Source organism: Diadema setosum, chromosome 8 (assembly GCF_964275005.1).
Source record: "Diadema setosum chromosome 8, eeDiaSeto1, whole genome shotgun sequence".
Classification (NCBI taxonomy): domain Eukaryota; kingdom Metazoa; phylum Echinodermata; class Echinoidea; order Diadematoida; family Diadematidae; genus Diadema; species Diadema setosum.
The window spans coordinates 8,237,479-8,255,869 of record NC_092692.1 but is presented as its reverse complement, the minus strand read 5'-3'; the positions used below and the strand labels follow the sequence as shown (position 1 = coordinate 8,255,869).

General features: G+C 38.6%; 1 protein-coding gene across 1 annotated transcript in view; it reads left to right on the top strand.

The window, feature by feature from the left end:
* The window catches only part of LOC140231785 (uncharacterized), a 56,650-nt gene that overhangs the window by 30,783 nt on the left and 7,476 nt on the right, over positions 1–18,391 (top strand). Inside the window, exons 16-41 of the mRNA XM_072311941.1 lie at positions 126–239; positions 929–1,042; positions 2,078–2,191; positions 2,859–2,975; positions 3,408–3,521; positions 3,973–4,086; positions 4,832–4,945; positions 5,919–6,032; positions 6,768–6,881; positions 7,540–7,653; positions 8,059–8,172; positions 8,688–8,801; positions 9,235–9,348; positions 10,220–10,333; positions 10,918–11,031; positions 11,675–11,788; positions 12,100–12,213; positions 12,791–12,901; positions 13,364–13,477; positions 13,829–13,942; positions 14,533–14,646; positions 15,137–15,247; positions 15,857–15,970; positions 16,576–16,935; positions 17,670–17,792; positions 18,137–18,253. Coding sequence (XP_072168042.1) covers positions 126–239; positions 929–1,042; positions 2,078–2,191; positions 2,859–2,975; positions 3,408–3,521; positions 3,973–4,086; positions 4,832–4,945; positions 5,919–6,032; positions 6,768–6,881; positions 7,540–7,653; positions 8,059–8,172; positions 8,688–8,801; positions 9,235–9,348; positions 10,220–10,333; positions 10,918–11,031; positions 11,675–11,788; positions 12,100–12,213; positions 12,791–12,901; positions 13,364–13,477; positions 13,829–13,942; positions 14,533–14,646; positions 15,137–15,247; positions 15,857–15,970; positions 16,576–16,935; positions 17,670–17,792; positions 18,137–18,253 — 3,219 coding nt within the window. The remainder of the gene's footprint in view (positions 1–125; positions 240–928; positions 1,043–2,077; positions 2,192–2,858; positions 2,976–3,407; positions 3,522–3,972; positions 4,087–4,831; positions 4,946–5,918; positions 6,033–6,767; positions 6,882–7,539; positions 7,654–8,058; positions 8,173–8,687; positions 8,802–9,234; positions 9,349–10,219; positions 10,334–10,917; positions 11,032–11,674; positions 11,789–12,099; positions 12,214–12,790; positions 12,902–13,363; positions 13,478–13,828; positions 13,943–14,532; positions 14,647–15,136; positions 15,248–15,856; positions 15,971–16,575; positions 16,936–17,669; positions 17,793–18,136; positions 18,254–18,391) is intronic.

Below are 18,391 nucleotides of genomic sequence, written 5' to 3'. Positions count from 1 at the left end.
AAACGAAGCTCTAACTTAACTTTTAGTTGCTTAGTGCAGCGTCGATTGACAACGCACATGGTGCTCATTAAGAGTCGGACTAATACATTGCCATTTCTCTTTCTATTTGTGTGTGTATTCTATAGACGTACCGGACTGTACAGACACCACATGTCTTAATGATGGAGTCTGCCAGGACCTCACGAACGCATTCCTGTGTGTCTGCACCCCAGGCTGGACGGGAACCCGGTGTGAAAACTGTACGTAGAAACCGTGTCTAGACAACTCCGCTAAATTTACACTTCTTTTCTATTTTCTTTTTTGACGAAAATATTTCGTTTAATAGGGGATAAGTAAAGACATATGAAGCCATTTCAAGGAAAGGAAGATTCCAAATTGAGTCTTCTATTTATCGACGTGCTTCCACCAAAATAATGTTAAAGCAGTGTATTTAGAGGTAAAACGGTACAGGGCCTCATGTAAATATGTTTATGAATTGATCATCTTTGAGACAATATGCTAGCTACTCTCAATGAAACTCGAAACTTTGTTAAAGCGATCTCAAAGAAATGAGGTCATCTTGCCTCATATTAGATATTTTGAACATATCGGAAGTCTGCAAAATGTAGTGTTTTGATTGCCATCTTTAGTTTTTCCTATAGTTAAGTCCATGCGCATAACAATATTGATAGCAATTGGCATAATAGCAACTCTCTAAGATGGATTTTCTCATACATGGTTTTTCATTTTATATTACGAGATCTTAAACGAAAAACATTAATGCTTACCAACCTGATGATATATTCCATATACTTATGTCAAGTGTTCGATTTGTTAATCATTGCTATGGTTTCTGGCAGGGACTACCTTTCAAAATAGATATGAAATCATTATCGTTGTGATTCATCTTTTCATTTTTTATAAATCATCACATATTTTCTGCAATTAGCTGTGGATGAGTGCGCCTCGTCCCCGTGTCAAAATGGTGGAACGTGTTTGGATCAACACTTGTCCTACGTTTGCTCCTGCGCCGCTGGATACACAGGCACAAACTGCCAGCAAGGTATGATAATCATGCGATTGATGGTGGCCTCTGAAAGACCATTTGGTCTATTAATGTGTTATCTTGTCTATGCCAATATCTGTCCCAGCCCAAACACTCCTTGTGTGTGTATATATATATGTATGTGTGTGTTTTTTTTTTCTTAAACTCTATGTAATTCTCTCCTTTAACACGGAAGGACACTTTTTCTGTTTTTAGTTTTGAATAATGCAACGAGCTGACAGTATCTGGATGAACGTTTAAACAGATATTGTTTTAGATTGTAAACAAGGCAGACGTGTTTATATGCATACTACTGCAATTAACATCACAATTTCATTTCATACAAAGCAAACTCGCATTCAGGCAACATGTATATGCAGGCGAAGCAATATAAAATTTTCGCTGTTTCTTTAGTTCAACACAATGGTTCGCGAGAAGGTTGTTTAACAATTTCACGCGCCATAGTAAGAAATACTCATAGCGACGTTTTTAAAGCTTAAAGGGATCGTACAGTTTTGGTTGAGACCTAATTTCAGGTTTCTAACATTTTTTTGGTGAGATAATGAGAAACCTCTTATGAAATATCAAAGAGCATGTAATTCTATGAGGTATTCAAAGTTTATTTGATGAAAATTGAAATGGCTGAGATATCCAAAAAAGAGCGATTCTAATAAAGTGTGGGACCCACACTTTGTTTCGATCGCTTTGTTGCGCTTTGTTTTTGGTTGTTTCAGACATTACAAACCCAATTGTCATCAAATAAACTTTGAATTCCTCTGAAAATGGTATGCTCTGTACTATATCATAAGTGTTTTCTTGGTATCTCGCAAAAAGTTAAAAGCCCAATTCTCATCTCCGCCAATACTGTACCATCCCTTTAATATGATAAAAGTTTCCTCGATAATTAGAATTTTCAATTTAGATGCTATCGACTATTCTGTTGCTATTTTTTTAAATAGATATTCACAGTGTGTATAATGACATCTACTATTGATAGACTGATTATAATGTCTGGTCTTCCCCTTTTTGATAATTATGTTTGACCCAACACAGACATCAATGAATGCCAGAGCAATCCGTGCCTGAATGGAGGAAACTGCATCAATGGCATCAACATGTATGAATGTGAATGTCCCTTGGGATGGAGCGGTGACAACTGTGAGATAGGTATACAGCTTTCATCTTTAGAGCGCTAAGAATTTACTGCACTTAAGCATTTAAAAAGCTGTTTACATTATTTGATCCAAACCTTCAGAGTTGCTTTCTAGGCGTACCAAATTGAACTTTCAGTAACGAGATGATGTAAGCATGTCAAAAGTATTTCTTTTTAATGCCAGGGTATAGCTATATGTGTAATTCTGACAATATTACGCATACTTACAACGCATTTTAGTTAATAACACGTCTCTCCTACTGCGTTATGCTTGTTTGAGAGGCTGAATAAGAACTCTGGAACTTGTGCTGTCGTTTATCTGTCGTTAAAGTTCTTCTGAGCCTTCAAAGCCGAATGAATTATGAAAAAGGTATTTTTGTATTCGAATACGAGGGTTATTTGTCATGGACAAGGTCTACATGTCAAGAATTGGTAGAGCTAAAACTTTCATAAAAGATGAAACTACGAATGGCACTGACGACTTGAAAAGGTGTGAGTCAGTCTACATGTGAAACGGTCTTTGAAATTCCGTTTGACCAATTAGCAAGCAGAGGCGGTTATAGTAGTTGAGTAAAATATTATTACTGTAGTATTTTCTGTGAATAGGCCTAACTGTTGTTCAGTAGGACCTACATTTCCAAACTTTTGTATCGTGCTTCCTTATTCTAAATGTTGCCACAGATCTAGACGAGTGTGCTAGCGACCCTTGCCTTAACGGAGGAAGCTGTCTCGACAGGCCTGACTATGCATTCCAATGCTTCTGCCGGCCGGGCTGGACAGGCGATGTGTGTGACCAAGGTTAGTAACAAGCACCGATCTAACGTCTTAAGTTATTCGATCATGTAGTTTAAATCTTACGTGGTGAATAGAATGGCAAACAGCTCTTAGTTCAACTCTTGTTACAACTACTTTTAACACTCTATCAAAACATTTCAGGTAATAGCAACTGAAGTGCGATGAATGTAGTTTGGCTGAAGATAAAAGATAACCATTCACTACAGAATTCGATATTTCAGGATTATACCGAGCACGGTTGTGCTTTAACATACGTGATGATGTGCATACACATACAGCATACGTGTGATATTTTATGAACGTGTATGTTGACCGCGGGAAACTTCAGTGAAATTTACCCCTTATCGCTCCGACTCGAGGTCAATCTATGATTATGACACTCTGCCCAATGTTTATGATGTTACGTTTTTCCTTCGTACAACGCTTTCTTTATAGATGTGGACGAGTGTTCATCCAATCCATGTCTCCAGGGCGCCACCTGCGTCAATGGACAGAATATGTACACTTGTATCTGCGCACCTGGCTTCACAGGGACCAACTGCGCAGAAGGTAAAGCATGGAGCAGTCTCCCGAGAAATTAACCACAATAGATTCATGACATAGATATGTCTGATTATTGTACACTACTACTCCCTGCGTAGGATACAGCGATTTCAGTACGACGTCTCCAGATGTCGATCTAGACTTTGAAGAGTGCCAGAACGATGCATGTCACTATCACACCTTTTGTGCATTAAACAATGTAAATGTAAGAAAAAAAAAGAGTTAATGATGAATATCAAATAATCTTCCGCCGGTATGGTACTATGAGAGGTCTCACCGTAGAATTTATTCCTTTCTACGACAAGATGATATTGGACTGATTCCTCTACAATACAGCCAATTGCAGGACATGTAGGTCTACACCGGCGTATATTGTATGGTATTACTGCATGTTGTGTCACATGACCTGACATCGGGTGACATCGAGTAACATGGCGTCATTTCTCCCCTGTTAAAGATATCAATGAGTGCGCCAATCAGCTGTGTAGCGGACGGGGCCAGTGCAATGATCTCATCAATGGCTTCTCCTGCACTTGTGAGCCCGGATACGAAGGCACAGAGTGTGAAATTGGTAAGCATCTTACGTCCTTCATGCACTCAACCCCTTAGGCTATATTCAATCCTGCCTCTACGCTTACACTCCCTCTATTAAAGTGTCCTCTATTTTGTACCTTCATGATTCACTCTTGTTCACTTTCATCACACAAGTAAACGTTTTTCACAAAGCACTTGCCAGACTCCACATCATCTTGTAATCTGTAATGAAAAAAAAAAAAAAAAAATCGTGAATTGTGTCCTTCAACAAAGCCACTTTTGTCTTCAGCTTTTCACATCGTATCGCACGGGAGGCTTAGCTATTTCATTTAGAGATAAATATCATGAGGTTAGTGGCTTCAAGTTTCCTAACAGCAACAATTTGTGCCCCTCGCTGATAGGTAAAGTACTTTATTCGCATTGGCTTTCATATCCTTTGGAGGGGACTTATAGAGTTTTTCCGTCAAGGGGTTGCTTGCTTTGCATTTATTGCTTTCTCAGCGACTACAGTTAATGAGATTCGAGTCAAATCAATTCAATTCATTTCATTTCAATCAATTCAATTCAATTCAATTCAATTCAATTCAATTCAATTCAATTCATTTCAATTAAATTAATTTCAGCTCAAGTAAGAAATATGTCACGGATAATGATCTGATTTGCAAATGATATTTTCATAGATTTTTTTTCTTTTTTTTTTTTTTAGTGAAAATAGCAGCCCGAATTTTCTGTTTCTTGTACTCATCTCTAATGAGAAAACCTGACGTCATTCTTCTATACAGAGATCGACAGGTGCGCGACGAATCCGTGCCAGAACAGCGGGTTCTGCAACAATTTCCGCACCTTCTACACGTGTACATGCCAACCCGGTTGGGAGGGTATCAACTGCCAAATAAGTACGTATGCCATTTTTTCATATTTTTCCTTGGGTAACCAGTCTTGCAATAGCTGATGGTCACACTGGTAGACATGCTTGCTTTGTGTGTGTGTGTGTGTGTGTGTTTGTTTGTTTTTTTGTTTTTTTTTTTGTTCCTTCCTAAGAGAATGATTACTCGCCGCATGGCAGACGACAAGAGAAAAAAATGGCCAACAGCGTCTGCATAATGTAGCTCACAACCTGTGAAAACATTTAATGTGCTCGCCCTACTAAAAAGCAGGGAACTGTCTGGCCGGTCAGACCAGAAAATATACTTTGAGATACTTTTTGAAATTAAGATGCCAATATGACGTAATGGTCTCTTCTCACCTGCCATCGCCATCTTACATTAACTGCAAAGGACTTATGATTAATGAAATAAGAAGAACAACCATTAACATACACACCATCAATGTCTGAATGTAACGAATGCTTAAGGATACCATTAAGCACAGCGTTTAACTATTTGTCATTACCTTATAGAGAAGAAAATGTATCAATGGCAAATCGTTTTTCTTTTTCATTAGGTTCACATCAATTGTGTTCATTTGATGTAATGTTGTCTGTATTGTAAACCAGTTCTTAGCATCCCTTCTCCTTCTGAGACTTTGTCAACTAGTTTGTATCATTTTAGCGCAACCATTCAGGCTAAAATGGAGGGGGCGAGTAGGAGGAGATAACCTCAAACTGGTGGCAAATCAACTTTTACCATCAACCTTGAACCACAATACAGTGAAACATCCCCCCAAAAAGAGACTAATCAAAAAAATTATTTAAATGTACCGTCGCTGGTCTTTTATTCGTCTCAGCCTAACACTCTCTAGCAACGTCATAACTCCTGCAGACCTTTCCCTGTAACTCCCTAAAAGAAATAGTTGTAATCATATATTATGTAATGAGGCTTGCGCTACCGCATATGGATGTTAATTTGTCTCGTTTGTTTTCTTATTCAGATACGGACGACTGTCTCGGCGAACCATGCAACAATGAGGGTGTCTGCTCAGATCTGGTCAATGGCTTTTCTTGTGCATGTACAGCCGGCTGGACAGGCACACTGTGTGACATCAGTGAGTATCAGAAGCACATGAGGTGGCGCTCTTTTGCAGAAATTGTAACTGCTCTGTGTGCTCTGTGACTGTTTGATTAACGCTAATCTTTGAAATAGCTCACTCCCTTTTGTAGCATATTCATTCTTTTATACTACACACTTTGGTAGCACCTGCGAAGACTCGAGTCTGATTTGTTTTATAAAACATAAAGTACGTCACATATCCACTTGGGCTTGCCTTACTTTCGAAGTCGATTAACGGAGGTGAAGTATTAAAAAAAGGTATATTTTCGTTCAAGCACCTTACAAAAAAAAAAAAAAAAAAAAACTTTTTAAGAAACTTTGAGCTGGTAACATTTAAGGACACGTTGTAGTTCAGGTGATATGCCCTTGAACTGCCCACCTTGACTCCCGCGTTTGGAGACACCGATAGCAATAGTAGTGCTTTTAGGCATGATACTTCATTCACATTTCCCAGTTCTTCGGAGGACACTTTACGCCTTTACCTTATCGGGATAATCATTCAATTCTGTTGAGCTAATCGTGGCTAAATTCATCCCTACGAAGGCATACCTTACTCTGCTGGTGAACACGAAATTCTTGTGCTGTGACAAAAGTGTCCAAACTGGAGCCCATTACACATCGTGCATCTCACCTCCAACGAATGATGTTGTAAGCTAAGTAACTCTGATGGCATGTAATGATTTGTGATTGAAATAATAAACACCGAAATCTTTGCTTCTTTTTTCTCAAGGTATCAACGAGTGTGCCAGCAATCCTTGTAGTAACGGCGGCTTCTGCATAGACCAAGTCAATCGATACGAATGTATCTGCGCCAACGGGTTCACAGGGACTCACTGTGAGACACGTAAGTCCCTCAAGTTTTGCTCAATGTCAGCCGTTTGCCCTATCAGTGAAGCGAATTCGTAATAACAATCTGTGTATGAGGAGACGAAAGTCCCTCGTACTCGACCCAATGCTGCCGAAGAAAATCCACCCTTTCACTGCTGCAGCATTAATTGAGTTCTGACGTAGAGTGCATACTCTTTGATGATTCACTAATCGGTTGGGCCAGTTTTCTTCAAAATAGCCTGAAAGATTTTCGAGTGATCCCTTCACTTTAAGCGTGAACTAAAATGTTGTGAAGTTAGTGATGTAGGTCTCTAGAATAGAGCCTTTATGCTTTCTGAATGTAGTAATTCAATAGCCATCAGTGAATACTCCAGCAATGCATTAGTGACTATAATATATACAGTAAAACAATCATATTTTTCATCAAAAACTAACAATTACAAACAAATTACAATTCTGATTATTTTAGTTAAAATCATGCCTTGACACTGAAAAGGACTTCACTCGATCACACAGTTTAAGTTAATATTATATGCAATGAGTACAGATTTCTCCTTTCTTCTAAAAATGTTAAAAACAATTTCAAATAAGGGGAAAGGGAAAAGATTTCACATTTTTAACTTTTATTTCATGCTGTACATCAAAATGCTAACACTAATTTCATTTCCAAACAGAGATCGACCAGTGCCAGGTACAGCCGTGTCAGAACAGCGGTAACTGCATAAACCGCGTAACCTACTTCAATTGTGACTGCGCGCCCGGATACACGGAATTTGACTGCAGCGTGGGTGAGTATTTTTTTTTCTATGGATTTACCAGAGTCTTTAGACACCCTGTGTGATAATGGACATACAGGATCCTTCGTACGATCCACATCGTAACATAATTATTGTCATGCTTTATCATATAGTTCTCTTTACACGGAAGGTAAAACATAATAAACACAAGTACAACTTTCCTCAGAAAAAAAAAATTGATAAATGTCGTATGTGTGACAAATTCATAGCATATGGTAAACATAAACTGCTACGGAACCTTCTCACAAAACAATCTTTAAAACCAGTTGACACACTATTTTTTATCTTTCTGCACAAATGTATATACAGAAAGATGTTATATTTCAGTGTTTAATCAATCAGTGGCTGGTTAGACGAAGACATTTTAATAAAAATATGAATTTCGTCACTTCGCAGAGATCGATGAATGTCGAGACAACCCTTGTCGAAACGGAGGAAACTGCACAGATCTGACAGCTGATTTCAGCTGCGCCTGCGCGCCCGGATATACGGGAAAGACATGCAATGGCAGTAAGTACTAGGGTCTTATAGCCATCATGTATGAATAACATGGACAATTTGCGCTAGTCGTAGAAGCAAAAGAAAGTATAGGGTCAAACATTCTAAGTGATGATGGCGTGACGGCTAAGTATAATATCTCGCTCTTTTCAATTTTGTAGAAGTAAGAAGATAATCGAGAAGCAGCCTAAGATTCCTGCGTGTGAAAGGATGAAAAGGAGATGGTGATGAAAGGCGTTTGTTATTTCGAGACAGAAACATACCCATAAACTGGTTTGACACACACGTTAATACATAAGACTGAAATGGAAATTGTTTATAGGAAAAATCATATTTGTCATTATAGCTTTCATCCTTTTCAGATTGTACCTATTTTATGTACCCGATTTGGAATGCAATGTGGGATTTATTTAAGTATAATTGGCAATGCTATCCCCTTTACTTCATGATTGTGATATATATTTATGTCAACATTTATGTATATTTTGCAAATATTCAAGCTTCAACTAAAATATCTTTCCATTCAGATATCAACGAGTGCCTAAGTGCTCCCTGTCAAAACGGAGGACGTTGCTTTGATGTCGTCAACGGATATAACTGCCAGTGTCTCCCGGGATTTACTGGAACTCACTGTGAGACCGGTGAGGCCTTGACTGTATTTATTTGTGATATATGCAAGAAATAGCTGCAACTTGCTACGCTGAGCTTGTAGTAACCAAATATGAATCAACAAGGATCTCAAACGAGTATTTCCACGTTATTCATCCAGTGCAAGTAGATACGGAAAAACGGCAATGTGTTTACATTTAGATATATCCAGATTTCTTGCGTAGATTTTTCGCTTTTTCTGTTCGTCTTGTGCAGTGAATGATATCTGTTTACTCCAACAAGCAGAGGGAGTTCGTATTCACTTATGTCTTATACGTATAATGTTGTGATAATATTTGAGGAGGGGTTTTGCAGAAATATTAATTTACTCCAAATCCATCTCTAACCATATCACTCATGTACGATTCGAGCGATTTATGACATCGAGTGTAATCTCCTTTAATTGAATCCGTTTATCTCATACAGACATCGATGAGTGTGCTAGCAGCCCCTGTCTTAATGGAGGTACCTGCACGGATAAGGTGAACGGATATGCGTGTGCGTGCACAGTCGACTGGACCGGCGTCCACTGCGAGACAAGTAAGGGGGAAACATCAATTTATTAAACCCAATATTTACAGATAAAGTGAGATGCCAACAGGGCAAAATCATTTAATTCAAAGCACACAGTTTGGTCTACGACGTCCCAAGGGCAGACTATTAAAAGCAGTAGATACTTTTGATTTTTTTCTTTAATTTACTAATGCTGACACGTATAAGCTCAGTTGGGAAATTTCGTTATTGTTTCCCATTGGTTTATCTGTTATTGAATATTTTGGGATGCATATCATGTAAGTATATGAAGGTTACTTTCTTTCGAAGAAATGATTCCGACAATTTCTAATATCTTTGTAACTAGGACCCTGTTTTTGACGGTATAATGATTTAATCTCATTTCAACGATAGTTGCGTTATAAAACTATGCAGTGGCGGATCCAGCGGGGGCGCACCGGGCGCGCGCCTCCTCTTTATTTGTTGTTAAAACAAAAGAAATAAAAATTAAAAACTGAGACAAAACCCGGAAGTAGCACCAGAAATATTTTTTTCCGCCCCCCCCCCCCCTTATGGAATTCCTGGATCCGCCCCTGCTATGCACTGTAATAGTTGAGCATTAGTTTTCCTGACGATTATGTAAATATTCGTACTCACTTACCAAACTTACTACTTTCCCCACTATGATGTCTTGATTTTGTGAAAAAAAAATAAAATAAGCTGGTCCAGATTCTTATTCGTATGCATACACACGCTTCACAATCACAGCCAGTTAAATGACATATTCACCAGAAGTGCGTTGAGAAATGTGGCGGGGCCAGTGTTTTTTGGTTTTTTGGTTTTTGTGTTTTTTTTTTGTGTTTTTTTTTTTTTTTTTGGTTTTGGCAGTAGGAAATCAAGTAACTTTTCTTTTCTTCAGGTCTGAGTGAATGTAGGAGCGACCCATGCGAAAACAATGGAACCTGTGTGGAGGGAGACAATTCATTTTCATGCATCTGCGCTTCGGGATGGACCGGCGTAACTTGCGCAGAAGGTAATAGAAGGCATAAGGTGCCATGACCATTGCTCGATATTTTAATAATGGAATATTCAGGTTGGACGAATGACCTCTCCCCTCATGATATCATTAATCGTTCAGATGAAGTGTTGTAGTGGTATGTCAATAGTGTTTTTGCTTTGCAAGTTACCAGTCAATGTGATGATTAATACGTCACTGAGATGTTTCGTTTTGCATAAGAATCTACTTTCATGGTATAACCATGCATAAAGAATCATCTGATTGCATATAGAGTATTTACGTTCCCTATAGGGTTGCATTTTTTTCTATCTTAGTGTGCGTGTGTGTCAGCAACTAAAAGCATCTATAATTTTTTTAAAATTTTTTGTTCTCATTTCATTGCCTGACAATAGATAATATTCATTTAAAAATTGATAAGCACATGTTGAATGAATTATGAAAAATAATTTTCCTATTTTAATTAAAAATTTATAATCTGAAATGATTGCCAGTTTAGCAATAATTCTGACTGCTCATGCTCTTTAGCCAGTGTAGACCTATATTAGAAATGATGAGTGAAGAAAATATTAATAAATTTGATGAAATCGATGCTCTTCCAGATTTTGATGAGTGTCACAGTTCCCCTTGCCAAAACGGAGGGACTTGCATAAATGGAGCAAACGAATACACATGCCGCTGTACTGATATCTGGACTGGACCACGATGCGAATTATGTGAGTATGATGAAATGATGCATTTTTTTTTATGACGAATGTACGGAAAGTAGATAATATTTTTCTTTCTTGTAATGTGCGCTGGGGTCGTGCTGGAGATGGGAGTAACTATGTGCCACTGAAGAAGAGCATACATTTAATACATCCATAGTGTAGTGCTGACGTCTGAACAATCTTATTTGTAACATTGCAAAAAAAGACGGAATAACAAAAATGACAACATAAAATCACCAAATAACCATATGCTACACGAAATATTCTTTTGAAATGTTACCATTTATGTACTGAATAGGCAAACCCTGTCTTTTTATTTATAAACAGCTGTTTGCTATGATTTTGCATAAATTTATCATTCAGCTGGCCTAATGTGCAATTAAACATATAGTGGGCCTCTTTCTAAAGAGAAAGCTTCTAAAGAATAAGCTTGGCAAAACGTCGACAGTATGCATGATAGAATTATAGGAGTTAAGTCATTGGTTGATTGGCGAGAAAATCGCATACACGAGGTCGGTCACATTCCCTGTTTAACCCGTACACTCTGTGCATTCATACCTCATACAACATTCAAATTGCTCATATTTGACTTTTATCATAGATACTGTAGTAATATGGATTATCGTTGATCTTCCTTTCCCCCATTTAGCTGTAAATGAGTGTGCCAGCAATCCATGTGGGAATAATGGTACTTGCCAAGATAAGATCGGAGGATACACGTGTTTCTGCACTTCAGGCTGGACTGGACCTCACTGCCTTGTTGGTAAATTGAAATTTACTTTTATTTCCTTGAACAATATTTACCTATTTCATGTTTGTCACAAAAAAAAAAAGAGAGAAGAGATGTAACCCGCGCTAGCTGGTTAATTAAATGATTATCTTTCGACACTATTAAATTGCACATAATACCTTCTTAAAACTTAAAGAGCGTGGACATCGGTACATGAGTTTTGTATTATCTTATACACTAGTATGTGAATCTCAATTTCAAGCTGATGACTGGAAATATAAGAAAGATTGTTTCGGGCTCTCTGTATCATTGATCATACCGTCATGTGTGTATCTCACCCTCAGACATTAACGAATGCGACAGCGACCCATGCCAAAACGGTGGGGCGTGTAACAACCTGCAGAACGGCTACCAGTGTGTCTGTCTTCCAGGCTTCACCGGTTTGGAGTGCCAAATCAGTGAGTTCGGATATGATCCCTGCGTGACATCATACCCATAGTATCTGCTTCTTTTCACTATTTCGCTGTTTGTTCTTCATATTCAGAGTCGTTTTTGGTCCGTATGTGAACATTTACTTGCCATTGGATGTACTATACAATTAAATTAAATGCAACAAACTAATTATTAATCCCCAAAAAAACTTAAATATTGCCAAATATCGTAACTCATCCTTCCGTTCGTCCTGTTGTCTGTACAAGTCTTGAACACATCTCTTTCTTGTACAGTGTTTATATAGTGCCTGGTCAATTGCAGTCGATTGATTTGCATGAGAGCTGTCAGTGTTTTAGAGTTGACTAACTTCTGAAATGGCTGAATAGTTCGCATCACCGTAAGTACCAAAGTGGAATAAACCATAAGAGCGAATAGACATTCGATGAAATATATTCAACACGAGCGCACCATTTGGCAAATTCATTTCACTTACTTTCTGCAGAAAGAAATAGCACATTTAAATGATATCTAATTCATCTTGTCTCGTAATCATGTCAGCTGTTCAGAACTCACCACTGGTCCTCGCTTCTTTTTCTTGCATAGACATTGACGAATGTGCCAGCAACCCTTGTGTAAACGGGGAATGTATGGACGAAATCAATGGATTCAACTGCGACTGCAGGTCTGGTTGGACTGGAGACCTTTGCGACGAAGGTGAGAATCACACGATGGGGTTATCAAAAACAGAACCATTTCCGTGATATGCAATGAGTTAACTCATTACCAAGCCTGGACACGTTAGGACGTGCACCAGTTTCAAATATTTTCATGTCATTGAATTACAATGTGATTATTATAAACAGAACCATTCCCTTGATATGCAATGCGTTAACTCATTACCAAATCTGGACACGTTAAAACGTATACCAGTTTGAAATAATTTCATACCATGTATCTTTTCATTCTTGTTTACAATGTCTATCACGTTGATGTTATGGATTAAAAATGAGAAATTAACAGAGATATAACATTCATACAAGAAAGGAATTTGTAGATTTTAGGGCTACTCATGATTTAGTTCTCATGAATACATATATCATATGCACATTGTAATGTATGTGTTTGGTCACACAACATGATAAAATGCCATAACACAGGTTAAATATTTCCATGTAGATATTGACGAGTGTTCCAGTCAACCCTGCCTGAACGGTGGGACGTGTGACAACCTGGAGAATCGCTTCCAGTGTCGCTGTTTGACCGGGTTTTCCGGGGAGAGGTGCCAGATTGGTGAGTGTGATGAATAGCGCCAGTACTTTGACTTTCTATACCAAGAGGTAGTGTCCCCGAGTTGTCACTATGTAAGGAATAGAACATTTTTCGCCCAATACCACGAAGTGCAGCATACAGTACGATCAAAGGCAGTGGTCATTTAGCTTGCTGCAGAGCCAATCTAGCTAAGCATGGTAAGAGAAGATTTAAAATCCTATCAACAACATAAATGCAACGCACATTTCCTTTATTTTTCCTTTATTGATATTCGCAAATGTAATAGTGTCCACATATTGGCGAAGTACCTATAGACTTCGTACATTATGACATTGACTTATCATTTGTAATTACGTGTGTTTGTTTGAACAGAGGGCGATGACTGCTCCGGTGACCCGTGTCTCAATGGAGGAACCTGCACTGATGGAGACAATACTTTTACGTGTGAATGTGCAGCGGGTTTCACGGGAATACGATGTGAAACAAGTAAGCACGATCGAAACCGAATTCTACCACCTAAAGATATTCCACCCCTTTCATCGTGGTATTTTGTAATTACCGCAGACATGCGATCACATTTTTCCTTCAGTTCTTCTTCTTTCTTCTTCTTTTTTCTTTAAATCACTCTTTTAGTTTACCAAAATACCATACGCATTGTCTGCAAATTTGATTTTAAAAAAAGTTTCCAGTACACACAAACTCAACAGTTATTATTAGCATTATATCGTAAATGTAAGCACTATCACCCGCCGAGATGTTGGGAATTGGATCCTTCTGATTAGCATTGAGTCTACATAGAAGCATGATGGTCTATTTGATTTGTCGCTGGGTAATTATTTGCAACATCTTGAGTCGAAACAATGACTTCGATTCAGGTCGTCACACTGAATGATTGTCTTTACTGCAATGAACCAGACCACGCAGATACGAGAGAGTTTTAGGCAATTGCTTCTGTACTGATGCTGCATTGGACAGCCCAAGTTTTCTATGACATATTCTTAGGAAGAACAATTGTATCTAAATCCTTCACTTAGAAATGCAATGAAACAACAATGTGACATATTATTTCCCTCTAGATATCAACGACTGTGAACAGAATCCTTGTCAGAATGGAGGAATATGCGTTGACATGGTGAACGGATTCTCTTGCATCTGTTTATCAGGCTGGACTGGGGATCTCTGTGATACAGGTAATCTACATTATACTGCTGTTGGTAACATCTCCTCCCCATTCTTACATTATTACAAATAGTAACGACCAATGCATACTGCACCTAGTCTCGAAAAATAGAGTGTCTAACATGTATGGGTTCAACAAAATTTTAGCATGTTGGACATTTCCTGAATGAAGACGTGGATGTCTTCATATATTTCGAGTAATATCAACCAAAAAAGCAATGTAATGATATCAACGTCCCGTAGGAAATTTACTGCGATTAAAATGTTTTCAGTCAGTTTTTCATCTCAAAAAAGTATGCAAAATACTCACTGATACACACGTAATCCCTGTAAATATTCTCATGTTGCCTTGTCATTCCGCAAGTTTGCCTACACTTTGCAGCAAGTTATTATTGTGTGTCTGTCCTTCGCGATAAGCCAGAAAAGGTACCACACGAAATCCGAGGAATATAGTGAGTAAATAGAGTTTGAAATATCACAATCTATTATACTTTGCCACAGAAATCAACGAATGCGACAGCAACCCATGCGTTTATGGTGACTGCGTTGATGCTGTTAACAGTTTCACCTGCTCCTGTTCCCCTGGTTACCGAGGAATCCTTTGTGATGAGAGTAAGTATAATAGATGATTGTCTGTTCTCCAAATAAGCACAAAATCTTATTAGTTTTCTCCTCTACCTCCTCTCGCCGTTTGTTTGTTTGTTTGTTTGTTTGTTTGTTTGTTTTTGGCCAAACTGAGATCTGTTTTATTAAATGAATGTCTCACTGCTTTTCAGCAACAATCCTGTCATGGGAGAGGACACACACAAAATGTTTTTTTTTTTTTGTGTTTGTTTTTTTTTTTTTTTTTTTGGGGGGGGGCATTATTTGACTCTTTCCTTCCACAATCCTGTCTTTTGATATGTACAGATGTTAAACTGTCTTCTGCAAGTACGAATTCATGCTCAGTGCAGTTACAATTGTAATTGATTAGTTTCCTCAGAAATCTATGATCTACGAGGCCAAAGTGTCATCTCTTCACAATATACCAGATTTCCAACTCATGCATCCAAAAACACATAAAAAGTAGCAGTGATATATTCAACAAAGAATCTTAAAATATGATTAAGAGTGACGACAAAGAAGTCATATAAAATGATGTCATCAGTAGTTTTGATTGTGAGTGGAGGGAGATAACACACACGAATGTAACTTCTAAATTTCATATCCTCTTTTCTCTAGACATCAACGAATGTGCGAGCAACCCCTGTCTAAACGGAGGCTCCTGCATAGACGAAGTCAATGGTTTCATCTGTCAGTGCCCCGTGGAGTGGGGTGGCGACCGATGTGAACTCGGTAAGTTCTCAATACCCCGGAACCATTTCCCATCCGTTTCAGTGCCCTGTGCTACTCTGTTCCCTTGAGAATGAATATATATTTTAGATGGTTCTGTGTTTTGATTCAGGAACGGTTCGGAAAGGCAGAAATTATAACATGAGCAGAAAAGGCAAATGAGATTGTGATTGTTCACAAAGGCAATGCAATAACGTCGATATGAGATGGATATGAGATATCCAACTTCACTCATACAATTTGTCTACATTATTGCATTAATTAATGCAGTGAGAATGTGCTTATGAGTATGTTATCCTCCGATCTGAGATTCTATTCTAACCATGAATTAAGTGAAAATATTTGCAAACAGACAACAGCTGCATTTCAGTTTGACAAATTTAGAAAGGATATATTAATAGCCTAACTATGTTATGATATTGATCAACTTTTTGCGACTGTCTGTCGTGAGGATATCACTTTATATTTGCGATTTGCATTCGAATGATGTTGATATTCTTGTGATGATATTTGTAAAGGCCAAGGCCAAGATCTACAGATCTGATTATAGGACATTAGAGCATGAAGAAGTTATCATATTCGTCGTTTATCTTTTCGTGCATCTATAGCTGGCAGCTGCAGTCGAAACTACACCCTCACTGCCGACCGTCAACTCACCCTGAGCTCTCCTAACTACCCGGCCAACTACGACAACAATCGCTACTGCCTGTGGTACGTTACCACTCCTCCAGGCAGCCACATCCTCGTCTCCTTCGACGCAATGGGCACCGAAATCAACTACGACCACGTGTCCGTTGGCAACGGGTTGGACGTCAGTGATCTCGGCTCGCGCGTGGTGTACGCGTCGGGCTTCGAGTTGCCTCCTTCTTTCCTAACGACAGACAACCTGGTGTGGACGCTGTTTACTTCGGACGGGAGCAAAACGGAGGCCGGCTTTAGAGTCACCTACACGGTCGTTGACGATGCCGGTAAGCTGGGATTTTGCAAACTCTTCCACTTCATACCTGCTGGTGACCGGCCGATTAAAAAGAGTGGAAGTGCTCTCGTCGAGTGCAAATTACAGCATTAAAAAAATGGTCTTTTCTCCAAGATGCTTTCACGCATCGCCCAGTCTGATCTCAATTGACCGATTACTACTTACAGTTCAGTTGCTCTCCAAAGAATACCATCGGGCAATCATAACTTTCAGTGAAAATCGAGCAGAGAGTCTAAGGGATTACTTTGATTATGGTATTTACTTATGATATCAGAAATGTAAATCTACGAAAGGGTGCTATGGCAAATTCCGGAATCAGTCCCTCATTTGTAGAATGTCACAAGATAATGTGGTTTAACTCTAAGTATTATGATGTGCATGATGTAAACGCATCCATGGTGGGAATAAACCGAAATGAATTAATTATTCTTTATCTAAATTCGAAACCTGGTGACATGCTTGAGATGAAAAAAAAATCATACCTGGTTTTCCTACTTAAATTGTCAATTAGAATCACATCGAATTCAATAGAGAGCGAGAGTCAAAATGACATGGGAACAGAAAAATGTATCCCTGGTTTGAGACATCACTGCATTGTTCTCATGAATTTGCAATGTTTCTTATTCCCTGAAAGTAAGGAACACTTGACCTGTTGTCACGTTCACATACATGCTTACAGGGTCATCAGTCATATTGCCTTTGACATTTCCTTTCATCTGCAAACAGATCTTGTTGACGAATGCACCAGTAACCCGTGTCTGAATGGAGGAACCTGTGTCAACGGTGTCAACCGCTTTGACTGTCTGTGCGATCGATATTACACCGGAATCTTGTGCGAAACTGTAATCGGTATGACGTCTTTATGAACCACTGTTTTCTTTCCTTAATAGAGACCCTAACAATATTATGAGCCTATTACTAAGTGCATCAACACGGTCAAGCTTACTTTATAGTTAGAAATGGAACAAAGTAAAAACATTCACTACTCACATGTTTCAAGAATTGAATATTCATTACTGACATTATGATAAACATTGACAATGTGCCAGTGCATAGTACGATGTTTAAATGCACGCATTAATTCATTTTATGTTTTATTCATTGTCGAAAGCCCCCAGAAATAAGTCATGATGTCTGATTCTAGAAAAGCTTGAGGATCAAATAATCACTCATCTGTTTCTCGCATATTTCAGAGATCAACTTTTGTGCCAGCAGCCCGTGTCCGGAGAATACCCAGTGTTTCAGCGATCTAAGCGGGTTTACCTGTCTCTGTCCAGAGGGCTTCGTAGATGATGCGTGTTTGGTCGTTAGTGAGTATGCCCAAGAGTTATTTTGTCCTATTTTCGAAATGGAATTGAATAACTATGTTAATTAAAAATACTCTTGTCTGCACTACGGAGGCGGGCTGGTCATAATCAGCTGCTTTCGTAGGTCCCTGGCAAACCACT